General features: G+C 55.5%; 1 protein-coding gene across 1 annotated transcript in view; it reads right to left on the bottom strand.

Moving 5' to 3' along the window:
- The window catches only part of YJEFN3 (YjeF N-terminal domain containing 3), a 45,987-nt gene that overhangs the window by 16,427 nt on the left and 9,398 nt on the right, over window positions 1-20,162 (bottom strand). Inside the window, exon 3 of the mRNA XM_075902800.2 lies at window positions 7,574-7,682. Within this exon, the coding sequence (XP_075758915.1) occupies window positions 7,574-7,682 (109 nt within the window). The remainder of the gene's footprint in view (window positions 1-7,573; window positions 7,683-20,162) is intronic.

Genomic DNA, 20,162 nt, shown 5'->3' with positions numbered 1-20,162 from the left:
TTTTCCCGACCGGTGTTGCTGACGCGACACGCGCAGAAAGCCAGGGATGCGCGAAGGGAGGGGCGGGCTCGTTGTGCACAGTGGCGAGAGAGCCGGGTGCTGCCTCGGCGGCCAATCACAGCCCCACTCCGGTGCCATCGGCAGCGCCCGAGGTGCCTCGGCCCGCGAGCGCAGCCAGCCGCACGGCCCGGTCCCAGGAGAGCAGCATGGGTCCGACGCTTTCGCAGCCTGCTGAGATGACGGAGGCCGCTCGTGTGGCTCCCTCACGCGTCTCGCTCAGGGGGTTGCAAATTTCACCCCCAGCCGAAGAAAATCGTTGATGCCGCGATCCGACGGAATGTGACTGCGGTGTGGGCTGCAGGGCGGGGCGGAGGATGGGCGTTGGGGGGGCGGAGGGAGCTCCGGCTTTGGCTGGGGCAAGAGGGGCTGATCTCAAGCGGTTCCTGGACAGCGGGGGGCTAAGGCAGCTTCCTGCCTCTCCTGGCCCCACAGACCCTGTGAGCTCCCCACCCCCCACCTATAGCTGGGCCTGCTGCGGCCACTTCTGGGCACAGTCTGCGGGGCAAAGACAGACCAGGAGCTGCCTTCGCCCCCCCACTTCTCACCTGAGCCCCCTGCAGTCACGAGACCCAGGGCCTGACATTCCACCCCCCTGTCCGGGGGGGTGACCCCTTGTCGGAAAACCACTGGCCAGGTTGCCCATCGCTGCCTCGGGAGGTCCCATGAAGCCCGCGGATCTGGGCGTCCGGGAGGGGGGGAAGGCCCCAGGAGCAACAGGAATCAGGCTCGTGTTTCTACTGCCGGAGCATCATCTCCAAAGCCCCCCCAGGGACCAGCCTCCTTGCCTGGGAGATCCGCCAGCGCCGGCTTGCTCTAACGCTCCCGGCCAGTGGGCGGCACGGCGCGGGCGCTGGCTCCTGGGGGGCGCCGCCTTTGGGGAAGTCTGCCGCTGGCCTCGGCAGATGCTGCTCTCCAGGTGGTACCCGCCCTGCGATCCCTCTCTGCTAACAAACACAGCCAGGCCTTGGCATCCACCGCTCGGCTCTTGTTAATCATCCCCTCTCCTCTGCCCAGCCACAAGCGGGGGCCAGATGGGGGTGAGGAGCCCACCTGCCTTCCCCTGGCTGCTAGATGGGGAGGGAACCGAGCCTTGTTTTCTTCCCTCGCCAAGCTCCCTGCTGCGGGAGGCCTGAGTACAATCTGCTTCTAAAGCCACCCGATCCCCATGCAGGCAGCTGTCTTCCTGGCCTAGGGGACTGCGTCCCCCTCCATTCGGCCACTGGAAGCGGGCATTGCTGCTGATTGGCAGAGACGGGTCTCTCTTGCCCCTCCCATGCACAGCCTGGGCCTCGGGACGGGAGAGTCTTTTCCCCTGGAGTGAGGAACCTCCGATCCCATTTGTTTGGAAAGAAAACGAAACGCCGCGCTCCCACACAAGCCGTCGCACCCAGATGAAATAACCGACGGTGCCCCAGGCATCCAAAAACAACAGGGAGAGGAAAACCAGGCCAGGGAATGGATCCGCCACTGTCTGCTAAATGTCCCTGCAAACCGCCAACCGCTGACAGCGCCTGCCACGGCTCAAGCAAACCTCTGCAGCTCGGCGCGTTGCAGCCAGCAGCTCACGGACACAGGGGTGTGTGCCAGGAGCAACTGGGTGCCAATCCCAGCTCTGACATATGGGAGCCCCTCTCCGTGCCTCAGTTTCCCCATCTGGACCGGGAGGAAGCTGCTGCCAAGCTTCCTGCAGACTGGATGCTGTTGAAGAATAAATCACAACGACGGTGACGGTGTCCCCTGGGTGGATTATATTCGCGCGGGATGGTAGCGTATAGACCGGGGTGGCCAACCCATTAAACGAAGAGAGCTGAAACTGCAGCGGAAAACATTTGAAGAGCTGCATTGGAATTTTTCAGTTTTTGAGCAATTTTTGTTGAGGAGGGGGAAAAAAAAAATAAGGACGCTGCCCCTTTAAAAAACAGGGCTTTTTTGCCACATCAGGCTCCCGTCAGCTGCTGTCATCATCATGCCAAACAGCTCCCTTACCCCGGTGAGCACAGGAGCCGGGGGTTGGGGACCGTTTCTAGGGGTGCAGGGGCAGCTTCATGAGCTGTGGGGGGGGGGGGCTTCGCGAGCTGCACTTTAAGGGTGGAAGAGTCGCATACGGCTCACGATCCAGGGCCCGGCCATCCCTGGTACAAACGTTTAAACACTTAAACCGATAAGCTTGACGTTGCCTGTGTGGCGTCTTGTCAATTGCGACGGCACAAGTTTTATTTGCAACAAATTGCAGCCGAGGCAGTGCCTTGAATCAGCCTGGTGAGTGCAGTTTCTGGTCGGCAGTTCCAGCTGGTAGCTCAGAAGACAGGCACAGTTATAAAACACCACCGCCCATGAATGTCGCGCAGGCCGACTGAGTTTTCAGACCCTCGTGCTGAACGGCCAACAAGCTGGCCTGCCTCTCTGACTGTGCTTCACATTTTACCACCTAAGTCTGCTGGATCTGGTGCGGCTTGTTAGCACAGCCGGATTCTCAGTCAATATTTGCGTTCTGTGTCCTGGTTAATAAGCAAGGGGTTTGCCGGATGATCCATAGGTTGGGGGAAATCTTGTGCTAGCAGATGCACATTAGTGTTACAAATGCACCAGCAGGAGGCGTCCCGGTTGATGGACAAGCAAAGCAACTCATCTGATGAAAACAAGCAGTCCTGTGGCACCATGCGGTGTGTCCACATTGTCGCACGTTGCTCGAAATAAGCGATGCACTTTGAGCTACACAAATGGCATAGCTTATTTCCGGAGAGCCTCTTTCGAAGTTTGGCGCGGTCTACGCAACGCCCGATTTCAAAATAGAGCGCTATTCTGAGGCTTCTGGGATATCGGAATAACCAGCCCGTTATTTCAAATGTATTCTGAAATAATGGGCTTCCTGTTAAGACGCGAAGAAAGCTATTTTGGAATTACGAAATAGCACTGTTGTGTAGATGTACCCTTAGTACGTCTAGACTTCAGGCTTTTGTTGACAGAAGTTTTGTCGACAGATACTGTTGACAAAGCTTCTGTAGACAAAGAGCGCCTAGACGACAGCCAGTTCTGTCGACAAAGCAAGCCGCTTTGTCGACATGACAGTGTAGACGCCAAGAACAGTGTAGATGTAATAACGCCTTCTGTCCACAGAACTCTGTCGACAAAAGGCGTCATTCCTCGTAGAACTGCTGAGTTCTGTCGATGTTATGTCGACAGAACTCAGCGGCAGTGTAGACGCAGGTATAGTTTTGTCAACAAAAGTCCACTTTTGTGACAAAACCCTGTAGTCTAGACACAGCGAGACAAACCAAACTATATAAAATCATGAGCTTTTGTGGGTAAAACCCACTTCCTCAGATGAGCTGGAGTGGAGATAACAGAATCCAAGAGATATATAACTACAAAAAAAAAACCTGTCAGTTGTAGGAGCGGTGCTAATGAGGCTAATTAAGTAGGCTGGATGTGTGCTATACTTAGCTTGTGATGTAAAAATGCAGCTGTTAAAGGCAAGAGAGACTGACTTTATAATACGACATCCAGTTAATGTCTTTGTTCAAGCCCAGGGGAACAGTGTCGGATCTGGAGATGAATAGCAATTCCGCACTCTCTCTCTGTAATGGGTTAGTGAAATTCCTTTGCAGAAGAACAGCTACTTTTAAACCTATGATTGAGTGCGCAGGCCGGTTAAAATGTCCCCCTAAGGTTTCAGTGTGTTATCATTTCTGATGTCTGACGTGTGTCCATTTATCCTTTGGTGCAGAGACGGCCCGGTTTGGCCAATAGACATGGCAGAGGGGCATTGCTGGCTCTTAGTGGCGTGTATCGCATTAGAGGCTGTGCAGCTGTCTCTCATGGCAGCCCATGAATGAGCCCGTCCTGTCTGCCATAAGCACTGCCCTGGAATTTGGTAGAGGGCGGGGTTTGGAGACCGGATATAGGGTACACTCTATGTAGGGCTGCTGAGCAGAAAAAGCAGCCAGCTGGAAGGCACAGGATCCAGTGTGGACAGGATTGCTCCACATTGCCTGGGCAGGAGGCGTGGCAGGGGGAGATGCTTTTCCAAACTCGTGCTATCACATGCACAATGGGTACTTGTTACCCCACTTCACCCCACTCAGCTGGTCTCTGGTCAGTTTACACCCACATGGAATTTTCCCCTCTGCTTACATCACCTTTGAATCCGTGAAGGAAACACAGACCTCGTTCGATTTCCGCTCTGGTCCCTTCGCACTGTGCTGCCGGGGCAAAGGGGCTTTCGGGTGGGTCCCAGGGCCACGTACGGCAGCAGAGCGGCAGAAAAGGGGCTGAGAATTACCTTCACGCTCCCGCCTCTGTCTCAGCCCCTGCTGAGCAAATTTGCTGCGGAAATACCACGAGCTAAATATTTATGAGCTGACATTTCGCTCCTGCACGCAAACCTGTTCCCGCAAAGGCCCCCTCGCACACGGCCTCGGGTTTTGCTGCGTTCAGGTGAAAGCGGGAACCAAAGGCTCAGATGTGGGGGGCGGGAGTTGAACCAGTTCGGCTGCCAGCCCAACGTGAGAAGCCACAGTGTCGCGCCGCATGGGAGTTTGCGCTGCAGCGGTGAGGGGGGAGGGGGAACTGAGTCACCCACCCACCTTCCAGGCGCTTGGCACGTCGCATCCCTTAGGGAAGCCGGGAACCCTCAGCAAAACACCAGACAGCTCGCTCCACGCCCCAGCTGTCAGCTGTTAAGCATCTGTTGTGTCAAGCCCTTTCAAGTGTGTTATGGAGAGGGGCCTCACACCCTGGCTCCTGGTAGATTTCCAATCTGGATCATTGCACATCCAGGGTACGTCTACACAGCAACATAATTTCGACAGAACTGAGTCCGCCTCTACATAGCAGGATTTCGACAGCCTGTCAAGTTGGAGGACGGCTTACGCCGACTCCTGCAACCCTCACTGCACGAAGAGCACGGGAAGGCGGAGGACAAGGGCTCCGTTTCGAAATCGGTGCTGTAGAGGCGCTCCCGATTTTGAAATAAGCCACGCAACTGACGTAGCTCAATTTGCATCGCTTATTTCGCAGTAAGCCCTGCTGTGGAGACACAGCCCCAGTCTCCTCCATCCCCACGCCTCCGCGCCCAGCCTGTTCTTTCAATGGGAGGACGGTCGGCTCCCTCATTTCTGGCCAGGTTGGTGTCACTGTGACGTAGTGGGGGTACCTTGCTGGTTGCTAAGCTTGGGTTGCGAGTGACCTCCGCTGGCTGCAGCACGGCCCAGCAGGGCAGGGGATGAGTCATTATGCAAGGGGGCTTCGAACCTGTCTGACCAGTGATCTCCGAGGGAGCGGAACAATGGGAAGAAGGGGAGTGGAGCCCTGGCTGGGGGCAGAGCTGGAAGTGAGTGGTTTTGTTTCTGTCTGAGAGCATGGAGGAGACAGCCTAGGGAAAGGGGCTGGAATTTAGGGGTCCAGGCTCCCCCATCTCAAGGGGGGCTAAGGCATCCTAGGCCTGCCCTGGAACCAGATGACATCTGTGCTGTGCTGTATCCTGGAGAAGCAATAAACTCCCTCAATTTTACTGGCTGGTGGAGTCTGTCCGTGCCATTACGGGGGTGCAGGAAACGGGAAAACCCCAACAAGTCGTCACAGTCACTCCATCTGGCTCCATTGGCATCCAGATGATTTACACCAGCTGAGGAACCGGCCCTTTGGATCTGGTGTAGCGATGCTGTGCAGCTGCCATGCTCTGCCCCAGAGGTGGGCGCATGTCGGCGGCTGGCAAAGCAATGTCTAGCTGCTTTTCTTATGGGATCTGGTGTTCCCTGCAGTTTCCTCGGCACAATGGCCAACTCGCAAAGCAAATCTGCATGGCAATAGCCGTGCGGGGGTTACCCCAGTAAGGGGGAACGGTGCCAGGGCCGCAGTGCGCGCTCAGGTCCTGACATAAGCCAATGCTTCCCGAAAACACTGGCGTCTGCTGGACAGCTCCCGAGACCAGCTCATCCTGCCTGGAGACACCATGCCAGGGGCCTCCAACTCAAGATGGGAATGGTCCTGAAAACAACCCGTTCCGAGGTGCTCCTGGGCTTCCCATCATGGCTGGCTCCATGGAAGTGGAAGACGGCAGCACTCACTGGTCAACGGCCGTGTCCGTTCCACGGCCCTCTTTGAACCCAATCCAGCGAGGACGGGAGGCCTAGGGAGACAGGCCAATCCTCGCCTACAGACAACCCCCTAACCTGAAACCAATCCTTTCCAGCAGCCATCTCAGACACACTCCCCCAGGAACCCACCGCTGCCACCAACCGCGGTGCCTACTCTGTCCACACATCTACACAAGCGACACCATGCCAGGACCTAAGCACATCAGCGACCACATCCGGGGCTCAGGTAGCTGCACAGCCTCTAATGCGATACACGCCATCAAGTGCCAGCAACGCCCCTCTGCCGTATCTATTGGCCAAACTATTGGGACCGTCTCTGCGCCAGAAGATTCATGGACACAAATCAGATACATAAGAACATCTAGACTGGGTCAGACCAAAGAACCATGTAGCCCTGTCTGCACACAGCAGCCGATAAATACATCTTCGAAATGGTAACACCCCCAAACCTGCAGGGAACATTTTAACCTGCCTGGGCACTCAGTCATGGATTTAAAAGTAGCCTTTCTTCAACAAAGGAATTTCACTAACCCATTACGTTCATTTTTTGAGGAATACAGGCTCTGTCGAAAAAGGGTTTATTTTCGACACTTCCGCGTCCAGACTGCCGGGGTTTTTTTTTCCAAAAAACTCCATTTTGAAAAAAAGCAGCGGCCGTGTTTATGCTAATGAAGCACGGGATATTTAAATCCCAGCTTCCTTAGCAATTTCGACGGGCTTGATTTGTATCCCTGTGTCGACAGAGGGATGCCGTCTAGATGTAGCCAGAGAGAGAGAGTGCAGAATTGCTATTCATCTCCAAATCTGACCCTGTTCCCCTGGGCTTGAACAATGCCGTTAACTGGATGTCGCATTATAAAGTCCGTCTCCCCTGCCTTGAACAGCTGCGTTTTTTTAATCAAAAGCGAAGTATAGGACACATCCAGCCTACTTAATTAGCCTCATTAGCACCGGTCCTACAATTGACAGGGACTTTATTTGCTGTTTATATTTCTCTTGGTTTCTGTTCTTCCCACTCCGGCTCAGCTGATGAAGTGGGTTTCGCCGGCGAAAGCTCAGGATTTGTTCTATCTTTTGGTGAGTCTCTTGGGTGCATTGCTTGTGAAGTTGCGAACTAACCCGGCTCCCCCTTTGAGGCGTGTGCTTTCGCCTGGGGAAGGCCCTGTGGTAATCCCTGTTTTGCTGGCCAAGCCGGGGGCTGTCACTGCAATGGAGGAGGAAGGAAATCACCCCGTCCTTCCTGTGCCTCTAGCACCAGAGTAGGGTCAGGAAGGGGGACGCTGGTAGAAAAGAGGCGGGGAGAGGGAAGGAGACCCCAGGAAAGGGAGCGCGTTGGATAACAGCGCGCCGCGTGCCGGCCAAGTCCCTGGCTTGGCTCCCAGGCTCCCCCAGCGCTCCAAGGGGAAAGCTCTTACCTTGGTCACTGCCATGGCACAGGCGTGGCCCCAGATCTCAATCAGCTGCTGCCGACCAAACCTGTAATCTTCCAGCAGCTCTTTCTCGATGGCCTCCGCCTCCTCGCGGCTGCAAGGCAAGAGGCAGACGGGCTATGAGACCGCAATCCACTCCCCACCCCAGCAGATTGCTCTTGCCCCTGTACCCAGGCCCAAAGCAGCTGCCTACAACCCGGCTCCTACATCCCTGCCTCCGTGTCTACATCAGCAATGGGGCGCTTGCCATTCAGCTTTCTGGGCCAGTGGGGCAACACGGGACCTCAGCCCACCCGCCTAAAGCAAAAAGCTTCTGCCAAGGAGCTGCTGTGATGTGTGGGAGCTGTGCTGGCTCCTGTCGTCCCTCTGTTTGCTTTGTTGTGTTGTACGGGAGTCTACTGCCGTGTGCAGCTCTGGAGTAACTCTGTGCGTGTGCGTGCCTCAGTTTCCCTGGGCACTGCAGCACTACCTGGATGAGGAGGGGGAGGCTGGCCATGACTCACTGGGGACGTATGTTCAGCCTCTCACGTCCTGAGGACTGGGTGATGGCAAACAACACCGTGGGCCTGGAAGCAGGACACTGGAGGAGGCGGGGCTGCCTGGGGGGTTGGGAGCAGTGGCTGGGAGTGGGAGTTTAGTTTTTCGGCTGGCTGGGGGAGAAGGGAGCCTAGTTGGCTGGGGGGGGGGGGCCGAGGCAGGGTCCCCCTTTCCCCAAAATGGATTGTACCGTCTGCTCCTGGTTCCTGTGACAACCAGACAACTGTGTCTGTGAACCAATAAACCTTCTGTCGTGTGACTGCGGATGGGGGTTCAGGTCCAGTGACTCCCCCACACTCCAGAACAGCTGCCTCAAAGAAATCCCTCTTGCGATGTGTCTACTGGCTTTCCCCTGCGAGGGGTAACACCACCGCCTGCCACGCCGCCGCTCCGACAGGGCAGTGACAAGCCATGCAGGAGGGAGGGAGTCCCCACTACCCCCTGCCTGCCCCCTGATGCAGCTGCAGCTATTTCAGAGCCTGCCATCCTTCTGGGAGCAGGCTCCTAGCTCCTTCGCCACCTGCAGGTTTGGCGGGACCTGCTTTCTCCTGGGCACCAGACTGGGATTGATCTGGGCTCGGCTGTGCGCTGGACACACCTGGTCCTGGCCGCCTGTCTGTGGCAGAATGACGGGAGAACACGCCAAGGGACAGTGCCGAGGACGCTGTATGTTAGGATATGTCTACACTTGAAGCCTATTTCGGAATAGGGCTGCAAATGGAGGCATTTGGAATTGCAAATCAAGCCCGGGATTTAAATATCCCACGCTTGATTTGCATCTTCCCAGCTGGGCACCACTTTTCGAAATTTACAAGCCCAGAATAACTGCCCGCATCTACACGCGGCAGTGAAATGGGTATTAGAAATAAAGCCCTATTTCGAACTACCTGTTATTCCTCCTGCAATGAGGTTTAACAGGTAGTTCGAAATGGGGCTTTATTTCCAATGCCCGTTTCACTGCCACATGTAAACTCTGGCCGTTATTCCGGGCTTGTAAATTTCAAAAAATGGCTCCCAGCTGGGAAGATGCAAATCAAGCGTGAGATATTTAAATCCCGGGCTTGATTTGCAATTCCGAACGCCTCCATTTGCAGCCCTATTCCGAAATAAGCTACAACTGTAGACATTCCCTACCATACAGTGAGACTGTGCCGTGCTGTTTCATTCACTGGTGGTGCACAGTGCTGGCTCAGGGATTGGACAATGAGTGATCACATCTCTTGGGTCCCCTGGCTGGAGGAAGGGAAAACCAGTCCCTGTTCTCAGGATAATGCCAGCTGGTTTGTTACTCAAGTCCACCGGCCCCGAGACTGTGTGTGACGTAGTGGGGGGTACCTTGCTGGCTGCTATGCTGGGCAGTGGGTTGTGAGTGACCTCCACTGGCTGCTGTCTGTAGCACAGCCCAGCAGGGCAGGGGGTGAGTCATTATGCAAAGAGGGTCTCTCAACCTGTCCGACCAGCTACCCCCCAGGGAGAGAAACAAAGGAAGGTGGAATGCAGCCCCTAGCTGAGGGGCAGGGCTGATAGTGAGTTAGTTTCTGTCTGGGAGCATAGGGGAGACAGCCTAAGGAAGGGGGCTGGAATTTAGGGGCCCAGGCTCCCCCATCTCAAGGGGGGCTGAGGCATCCTAGGCCTGCCCTGGAACCAGATGACATCTGTGCTGTGCTGTATCCTGGAGAAGCAATAAACTCCCTCTGTTCTACTGGCCGGTGGAGTCTGTTCGTGCAATTACAGGGGTGCAGGAGACTGGAAAACCCCAACGCGCCGTCACACTGTGCTCTTTGGGGTCAAGACACCAGGACCCTGGGCTGCCCATCAAAGTGCGAGCTGGTGCAAGCTGAGAAGTGGGCGGGGTGGTGTTCATTAATGCCATGGCGCCACGTCTTCCCTCCGATGCTCATTGCCTGTCACTGTCCCCATGCAGAGCGAGTGTGCGAACGGGTTCCATTCTAAGCAGGTTGTGTTTCACGCTCACTTTGCACGGGAAGGAAGGGGGGTGTCACTGACAAGCAAGGTGCCAGGCAACAGAGAGTCGTGAAGTCATCCTGGAGTTTTTAAAAACAGGTATCAACTCCTAGCTGTTAAACAGCTGCCCCCACCCGCCCCCGAGGTGGCTGCATCACTGTCGGTAACTGAATTCAAAGATCGCCCACCATTCATACACACCACAGAGTATTTTACGAGCCAGCTACCCTATGAAGCAGTCAACTAAGATCTGGCTTGATCAACGGTGCCAGGATATTAGAGGGATAAATACCAGGGAGGGAGAGGAATTATTTAAGCTTAATACCAATGTGGACACAAGAACAAATGGATATAAGCTGGCTAGTAGGAAGTTTAGACTTGAGATTAGACGAAGGTTTCTAACCATTAGAGGAGTGAGGTTCTGGAACGGCCTTCCAAGGGAAGTAGTGGGGGAAAAGATCTATCTGGCTTCAAGATTAAACTAGATGGGTTTATGAAGGGGATGGTTTCATGAGATAACATGATCTTGGTAACTAATTGACCATTCATTAAGGTCAATGGAGGGATGACAGGAGTTACTATAGAGAACTTTCTGGGTGTCTGCATGGTGAGTCTTGCCCACATGCTCAGGGTTTAGCTGATCGCCATATTTGGGGTCGGGAAGGAATTTTCCTCCACGGTAGATTGGGTGAAGCCCTGGAGGTTTTTCGCCTTCCTCTGTAGCATGGGGTACAGATCACAGCTGGAGGATTCTCTGCATTTGGGGGTCTTCAAACTATTTGAAGGCTTCAATATCTGAGATTTAGGTGAGAGGATTATTCTAGGAGGGGTGGGTGAGATTTTGTGGCCTGCACGGTGCTGGGGGTCAGACTAGATGATCATAATGGTCCCTTCTGACCTTAAAGTCTATGAGTCTATAATGGGGAAACTGAGGCAGGGAGCAGCTGCCGGCCCAAACTGGAGTGGTGCTATGACCTGGCATGCCAAGTCACAATGCCACTCAGTTTGGGGGGGGCCAAGAAACTGCTCCAGGCTGCCCTGTCCCCCCACCATTGGCACCCATGCCAATGATACACAGTGCACATAACGCACCTAGAGCTGTGAGTGCCACTGAGCAAAAGAGCCGGGGTTCAAACCTGCCTTCTCCCTAACACCCATCCTCAGGTTCAAGCCCCAAGCCCACTACTGGCTCCCAATTAAAACCACAAACTAATTAAGCCCCTGGAATAACCGGCCAAAAGAGGCAGCCGCAATATATAATGTTCTTGTTTTCCATCACATTCCACACCTGGTATTTAAATGTAGCCCGGAGTAATTAATTTACACCTCAGGCCATGCCAGAAAGCCAGGAATTCTCTACCCTGCATGAGCTACGCTGCGTGTTATCAGTGGTTCCAGCCCCACAGACGCTGCCCCTTCCAGCCATGTCCCAGTGCCCTGTGTTGCCGATTATTAAATTCACTGTAAATGTTGCCGTTTGACCCAATGTCTATGAGGCTGGGCTAGCCCCAGCCCCCCTCTGAAGTTGGTTGATTGAGGTAAAGAGGATGATGTTTAATAAGGACAAAGGCAAAGTGCTCCACTTCGGAAGGAACAATCGGTGTCACACATGCAGAATGGGAAGCGACTGCCTAGGAAGGAGTCCTGCGGAAAGGGATCTAGGGGTCAGAGTGCACCACAAGCTAAACAGGAGTCAGCAGTGTGATGCTGTTGGAAAAAAAAGCAAACGTGATTGTGGGCTGCATGGACAGGAGTATGGTGAGCGAGACACGAGCAGTCCTTCTGCCGCTCTGCTCTGTGCTGATTAGGCCTCAGTTGGAGGATTGTGTCCAGTTCTGGGCACCACATTTCAGGAAAGACGTGGAGAAATTGGAGAAGGTCCAGGGAAGAGCAACACAAATGGTTAAAGGTCTAGAAAACGTGAGCTACAAGGGAAGGCTGAAAGAACGGGGCTTGTTTAGTTTGGAGAAGAGAAGACGGAGAGGGGACAGGAGAGCAGTTTTCAGGTATCTAAAAGGGTGTCACAAGGAGGAGGGAGAAAAATTGTTCTCCTTGGCCTCTGAGGACAGGACAAGAATCAAGGGGCTTAAACTGCAGCAAGGGAGGTTTAGGTTGGACGTTAGGAAAAACATCCCAGCTGTCCGGGTGGTGAAGCACTGGGATAAATTGCCCAGGGAGGTTGTGAAAGCTCCGTCCCTGGAGAGATTTATGAGCAGGTTGCACAGACACCGGTCGGGGGGACTAGATGGGGTTTGTCCTGCCGCGCAGGCAGGGGACTGGACTCAATGACCCGCAAGGTCCCTTCCAGCTCTAGTGCTCTACGGTTCCCCACATCCCTTTGTCGCGGGAGGCTGCTGTTGAGCCCAAAGGGCCCCGCTGCTACATTTCCACATCTGTGGGACTCGCACTAACAGCCCCCGGCTGCTGCCTCCCCACACATGCCGAGCTGGGCCAGGGCCCAGCGGGTTTCCCCTCGGGGCCCACGCAGCCGGCTAACCCTCACAGCGAATCCTGCATCCCCTCTAGCGGCAGCCACAAGTGATTTGTGTGATCACAGCCGCCCCTCGTGGACTGAGCCAGAACACAATCCGGCAGCAGGTTCCCAGAAGTTCCCAGGCCAGGCAGGGATTTGTGCATCTGGGTGGCTGGGGGTTGATCTGAGGTCAAACCTTCTGTCGGGATGTGAACGGGTAACCGGGTAATGGTTACCTGATGTTTACCGGGTAATGGTTAACTGGTTCCCTGAGAGCAGCCCACCACCAGCCATGGGCAGAGGACTGCTCCAGCCCACCAGGCCCCAGCATGGGGTAGCCAGCCGGCAGCCCACCCCTTGCATCTGGCACCGGGGCCGGGAGCCTACTCCGGCTGCCAGCCCCGCACGGAGCTAGGGGTGGGAGCCGCCTGGGATCCCACTTAGTCGGTTAACTGGTTAAACATCAGGTTAACCTAATGTTTAACCGGTTAGTGGGTTAATTGGGATTTTACATCCCTGCTCTGTTCTGAGGCTCACCCGTCTCGCCAGCATAAAGGCCTTTGGTTTAAAAATGATATAAATCTGCCACACCCTGTGCGTTCAGACGGGTGTGTCCCGAGCCAGAGCAAGGCAGCATACAGCCGGCGCAAGGCAGTGTATAGCCGGCGCACGGCAGCGTACAGCCGGCGCACGGCAGCGTACAGCCGGCACATGGCAGCATACAGCCGGCGCATGGCAGCATACAGCTGGCGCAAGGCAGCGTACAGCCGGCACACAGCAGCGTACAGCCGGCGCAAGGCAGCGTACAGCCGGCGCATGGCAGCGTACAGCCGGCGCACGGCAGCGTACAGCCGGCGCACGGCAGCGTACAGCCGGCGCACGGCAGCGTACAGCCGGCACATGGCAGCATACAGCCGGCGCATGGCAGCGTACAGCCGGCACACAGCAGCGTACAGCCGGCGCAAGGCAGCGTACAGCCGGCGCAAGGCAGCGTACAGCCGTCACACGGCAGCGTACAGCCGGCGCAGCACAAAGCCAGTTGCAGCACCGGATCTGAGCTCAACTCTGAACTGCAGGGGAGATTCGCTCCCCACTTTGGCCACTTTGCAGCCCTCAGGCGTAGGGGCGGGAAGTGGGCACTTGGGCGCACGGAGCCGGACGCGTGGCGTGACGTGCCCCGGAAAGGCAGGGATTCACACCTGGGGGAAGGTCCCACAGAGCAGCAGTTTTCAACCTAGGAGTCGCGTCCCAGGACTGGGGGTGGGATGTCGGGCTCGGGGTCCCGGTGCTGCAGAGGCAGGTGAGCAGTGTGGGGGCTAAGGCAGCTTCCTGCCTGTCCTGGCACCGCAGACTGTGCTGCACCCCAGAAGTGGCCGCAGCAGGCCCGGCTCCTAGGTGAGGGCAGGGAGGGAGCGCACAGGGTTCCGCGCTCTGCCCCTGCCCCGAGCACTAGCCCCACTGGCTGGGAACCTGCCGCCGGCTGCTTCTGGGGACAGCCTGGTCTGCGGGGCCAGGAGAGGCAGGACACTGCCTTAGACACCCCCCCCTGCACCACTGCCTGGGAGCTGCTCAAGGTCAGCCCCTCCTGCCTCATCTCAGACCCCCCCCAAAGCCAGAGCCCCCTCTAACAACCCTAAGCCCCTCCTCACCAGAACCCACACTCCCGTCACATTCTGTTGGGTCGCGGCCTCAACGACCTTCTTCCACTGGGTCAAGGAGAAAAAAAGTCTGAAAACCGCTGGCAGGGAGACCCTGGCCAGCTGGCTCACCTTGGAGCAGCCTACAGCCCCAGGTGGAACTTCACAACGCGCACCTTCGGGCACGCGGCCTCTGGGCCCCTTTACCGCCCGGGGGGCTGGAGCGGGCCCGTTCTCACACCGGCCAGCCCACGTGAGCACATGACTCTCCTTCTCGTCTTGGCTGGGGGGGCCCAGGAACATGGAAGCCCCGGAAAGTCGCCATTTCGCACAAGCACGGGAAGACCAGCTCTCTGGACAGCGCATTTTCGGAGCGCGCGCCGGTGCCGCAGAAGGACGGAGGCAAATTCTCCCACACGAGGGCCGCACGGACAGGCTGCCTCGTTACGTGGAGGCATCAAATGAGGTGCTTTCGCTGCGGCGTAGATTTGCTTGCAGGATTCGGGACAGCCACGCTGAAAGGGATGGCTTAAATCCATTCCCTGTGCCCTAACACCGTTCCATGCAGTGTCGTCTAAACATGCTTTGAGCAGGGATGGAAGAGTGTAACCGCTGAAACAGATCACTGGTAAGCAAAAAGCTTATCAGTGACCCAAGGAGTTACACACCAGCTCCCGGGCTGGCTCCCAGGGAGGCGGCGTGTAACCGCTACAAGTTTTAACGGCCACACGGTTACACTAATCACTGCTTTTTAACATCCCTAGCATTGCCTAGGCGAGACCTCACTGGTGTAGGGATGTTACATTTAGATTCACCGGCTAATCGACTAGTCGATGCAATTTGCACCCCAGGGCTGTTGCTACACTTCAAAGCCAAAAGCTCTGTGTGCTCCCCACAGTGTTTCAAAGGGGCAGAGTCACATGGAGCCCAGCATCCGCTGGGAACTTAGCTGACCCCAGGCTCCATGCGGCGCTGCCCCTTTGAAACGCCACAGGGAGCCGGGCGACAGGCTCAACGCGGCGTTTCAAAGCAGCCGCGCTGCATGGAGTCCCCAGCTGACCCCCAGCTCCATGCGGTGCGGCTGCTTTGAAGCACCTCATTCTCTCCCCCCACCTTGCTGTCTCTTTTTGATAGACACAGCAGGGGAGAGGGGGCGCGACTAGTTGACTTGTCGTTCACATCCCTAGATTGGCGTCACTCCTTTGATGTCACCTGGCTTCCTGGACCACAGGACTCGGTGGGAAAGGTGGAACCACAAAGAACAAAGAATAGAGGCAGCAATTCAGATGCACTTTGCTATTCCACTACAGGATTCCAAGACAACGTGTGACCAACACAACTCACTGCTCACACCCTAACTCCGGAATTCAGTCCCCATTGTGTGTAGCCCTCAGAGGCCCCGGAAACGGCTTCCCACAGATGCCATGAGTACCAGCAATTCTCACTGGTTGACTTAACTAGATGGCGCCCAGAGGTACCGGTAATAGCATCGTGTCATCGGCCACGTGGGACGTGTTCTTTTAGCGTCCGTTGGCTGTGAACAGCCTGATGTGTAAAGTCAATTCAGGCGCTACGGCATTGCAAACCGAGAGTTTCCTGGAATTTAATTCTAAGCCAAAACAACAGATGGGCAAGAGGGTTTCTTCTGGCAGCTGGTGCGCAAGGGCGATTCCCCACGTTCATATGGAAGAGAAAACCGCAGCCGGTCCCTCCCACGGGACGGAAAAGCAGGCGATGCCCAATTTGGATGTCCACGGTAACTCCGCTGAACATCACGGGGTTAGACTGGCGTACACAAGAGCTAAGGGTATGTCTATAAGGCACGGCTATTTCGGGATAGAAGCGTAGAATCCCAGGGCTGGCAGGCACTGAGTCCAGCCCCGGCCCAAAGCAGGACCAACCCTAAACCTCACAGCATCATGACCCTCAGCTCTCATCCATACATTGCCCCCATTTTACAGACAGAACAACTGAGGCGCCGAGAGATGCGGCTAGTTCAGGTCACCCAATCTCTCAGAGGCCGGCCCCAGCTCAGCACATACCCTAGGAGGCTGCATTAGGCCTGTTCTGTCTGCCTGGCCTGTGCTCCTATCTCCCTCCCTTTAAAGCAGGAGTGGGGAAAGTGAGGAAGCTCAGGGCTTCCCCTCCCCCCACAGCCTTGGGGAGCCTGTGCTGGCACTCCAGCCCCGCCCCGTCCCATCACCCCACTGCGGGGCTGGAGCACACAAAATCTACCCCCCCCCCCCGCTTCAGAGGCACCTTTCCGAGGTTCCCGCTGCAGGATGAAGAGCATTTTCCTAATCCTTTGGTGCCCCCTAGTGAATTCTAGCCCAGGGCGGATCTAGAGACCTTGGCCCCAGAGTGGCATCCCCCAAATCCCAGGTTCGGGGTGCACACACACACACACACACACACACAGACATGCACACACTCGCAGACATACACACTCGCACACTTGCACACACACACAGACATGCACACTCGCACACATGCACAGACTTGCACGCGCACACTTGCACACGCAGGCACACGCAGACATGTACACACTCACATGCACACTTGAACATGCACCCATCCCCCCACCCACCCATCCACCTTTATACACACACACACACACACACGCAGGGATGGAAATTGAAGGTTCATATCACAGGGTTGTTCTGACAAAGTGCTGCACAGCCCTGCCGGGAACGTTGGCAGCACAGAGCCCTCCAGCGGGTTCCCTCCACTCCCAGCTTGGCCGAGAAGCCCCTGGTATCTCCTCCACCCCTGGTATCCCCCCAACCCCAGAATCCCCCCCAACTCCTGGTATCACCCAGCCACTGGTATCTCCCCTGCCACTGGTATCCCCCCGGCCCCCTGAGCCCAGCCTCAGCACAGGTGCCTCAGGGGGTGTTTTACAGCAGAGGACGGTTCCACCCTCTGTCTCCCCTGTGCTGGGTCTAACAACCATTCATGCTTCTTTTGGTTCCAAAACAGGGAGCTGCAAACCTTGCTGGAGCCCGGAGCCACAGCAGGGGTCCCGGGGCCGCAGGGCTGTCCTACCAGAGGGCAGGGTGGTTGGAGGTTAACGGCCGACGAGCTAGATCAGGGTAGCCAACCTGAGCCTGAGAAGGAGCCAGAATTTACCAATGTACATGGCAAGCCACGGTAATATGCCGGCCACGCCCCCATCCTGGCCCAAGCCCTCCCTCCCTGTGCCTCCCACTCTGCAGGACAGCGGGGGCAAGTGCTGGGGCAGAGCCAGGAGTGGAGCCATAAGGACTCCCCGGCACCTTGGAAAGTTGGCGTCTGTACCTCTAGGCCAGGAGCCACAGGCTGGCCACCCCCTGAGCTCAGCTGAGACGCGAGAGCCCTAGGTTAAATTCTCAGCTCTGCCACTGACTCCCTGGGCGACCTTGGGACTGTCACTTGGGCCAGCGCTATCCAGAGAGCCCTTGAAAATCTCATTGGAAGATTTGGGCCACAGCTCCCCCCTGTAAAACAGGCATATAATGACCCTGGTTTCCTACCACTCCTGCGCCCAACTTGTCTATTCAGTTTGGAAGCTCTTCTGGACTGGGATTGGCTCTTAAATACACGTGCAGCGCCTAGCACAGCGGGGCCGAAACACAGCGGAGGCCGCTCGATGGGCCTGCAATACAAATGATCATAATGCTAACGAACTCGTGAACCTGGGCCGCGTCTCTGCGCCTCCACTTCCCCCTTCACCCAGTGGCGTTGACTCTAAAGAGCTCAGAGAGGTTTTAGACCAGAGATGTCCCGGAAGACTGTTGTGAAATTAGGAAACGCGAGCACGACTAAAAATAGCTCGATTGGTAGATTAGAAAGAAGAAGACTGTTCTCTCGTGCACCTCCCTACCCAATTTTTAAATACATTTTCCCATTTCCTCTCCCAGCGCTGGGTTCTCTAGAGAGATTAATTTCATTCCACTTAATTCGCACGGGGAATTCAAGCGCTGCAGCGCACAGAGGTAAGCTACCTAGCGCCAGGAGACGAGCGAATGTTTAATGGGAGGGTATTTTGGGATGCTGCACATCAGGAGGCAGATATATACGAAACATTTAAATAATACAGCCAATGCTAACGCCAATTTCCAATTAATGTCAGAGCAGCAAGGGAGGTACCGCTGGGTTTGAAAAGCTGCAGAAAGCATTTGTTTCCTGGCTGGATCCTCTTTTCTTCTTTTCTTCGAAGACAGTCAGCGCTAGACAATTATTCTGGTCATTAATGCGCTGTAGCCCTGTAATTAGGGGTATTGTTAACAGCTGTGTTTGCACTCACACTTAACAAAAGCCCCTTATTACAGTTCTGCCTGTCTTTAAAAAAGATTTTCTCCCTCTATGCCAGGGAAACGATCTCTTCTAACTGTGTAAGGCTGGCAAAAAACCACCCTTCTACTCACTCCAGCCATGACAATGAGAGCCACTTTCAGCATAGCGAGCAGCCCTCCATAATATATTTGTGCTCTCCTGTCTTGTGTGCAAAGAGCTGACATTTAACTGCCCGCATTAGGTTGCAGGGAGCTAACGCTGCACATGAATGGGAAAGGGATTTTAATCACAGTGCTTAGTGGATTTTTCTCCCCCTTCCCTTTTGCCGCCACCTATTTAACTCCAAAGCCTAATTAGCCATGGGGAGAAAAGACGGTTGTGAACAAATTCAACGTATTTCCACCCTTTCTGTTCCAGGTACAGAACTCACCCCAAATGTCTTCGGAGATCTCCAAGAAATGCTCCGGGAAATTGGTAAGTAAAACCCCACGCACCTTTTCACAACAGAGATGGGGAACATAAGAGAAAAACTACATGACCAGCTGGTCTTGTTGCTCCTCTACCTCACAGCCATTGGGCCTTTGCAGGTCAGCTTGGACAGGAGAAATCAGGGTCCTAGATTCTGGTACTGCCCGGATGTTACTTGTTTCATTAGCACCATGCACCCCAGCCCTGGAACAGAGATGGCTGCCAACAGCATGCAGGTAATGGCCTCTTTCAGAGCACACGCCCCAAACACGCTCGCCTGGGCTCCAGAGAGCACCTGTGCACCTAGGACTGACTCTAGAGACAGACCAAGGCACAAAGCAAACTCTAGCTGCATGGGCCAGCTCCCTCCTGTGGCACTTCTATCCCACAAATCAACAAGACTGCAGCACTCCAGGCAAACGGCTCGCTCAGGAGGGAGAAGAATTTGTGGGACTATGTGTAACAATGCCCTCTGCTATCTCCTGCCAGAAAAGCACAAGGCAGGCCTCTCCACCCATGTCCTTATCAACTTCTACTTCCCAGCCGCAAAGATTTCCAGTAACCGGCTATTCAGCCAGGGAGCAAATGGAACACAGGGTGAAGCATTCATTGAATTCTCCAGCTGTTGCCTTTCGTGGTATACACAGACTGGAAGCTCTTTGGGGCTGGGACCAATGCTCCCTCTAATCGTTTCCATACCTGTGTGGATTTTTTCCATCCATGTGCGGGATAATTTTTTTGACATGCGCCAATGGGCACCACCCGGAGAAACAAAAAACCTCACTGGGGCGCTCTGCTAATCAGCCGGGCGGTGCTTGATTCTCTTCTGAGTGGCCACCCAAGCGCCCAGCAGCCAGGAAGCACCGGCTAGGACCACCTGGCGCCTCCTGATGGAGGCTCTAGTACCCTGGAGGCCACCAGAACACACCCCATGGCCGGCCCCTGTCTCTTCCCACCACGGAAGGGGCCGGATCTGAAGGGAAATTGACTAGCAGTAGTGGCTGCTCTTTGGCCCAGCCCTGTTTCCATCAAGTGACTTTTTTGCATCCGTTTCTCCAGCACTCAGCAGCATGAGCCTGTCTGGTCTATTTCGAGTGCGCAGTTAGAAGCAGAGAGCGTGTGGCCCAAAATTCAGGGCCGTTCATGGACCGCGTTGCTTTCACACACACCCCGTGCTGCCCCAGGACGGCTGCCCCTTTGCGCCAGGCCCACAGTTCGG

Source organism: Pelodiscus sinensis, chromosome 32, assembly GCF_052426305.1.
Source record: "Pelodiscus sinensis isolate ZL-2025 chromosome 32, ASM5242630v1, whole genome shotgun sequence".
Lineage (NCBI taxonomy): Eukaryota > Metazoa > Chordata > Testudines > Trionychidae > Pelodiscus > Pelodiscus sinensis.
Note: the sequence above shows the minus strand (reverse complement) of the source record. Positions and strands in the feature narration are given on the sequence as shown.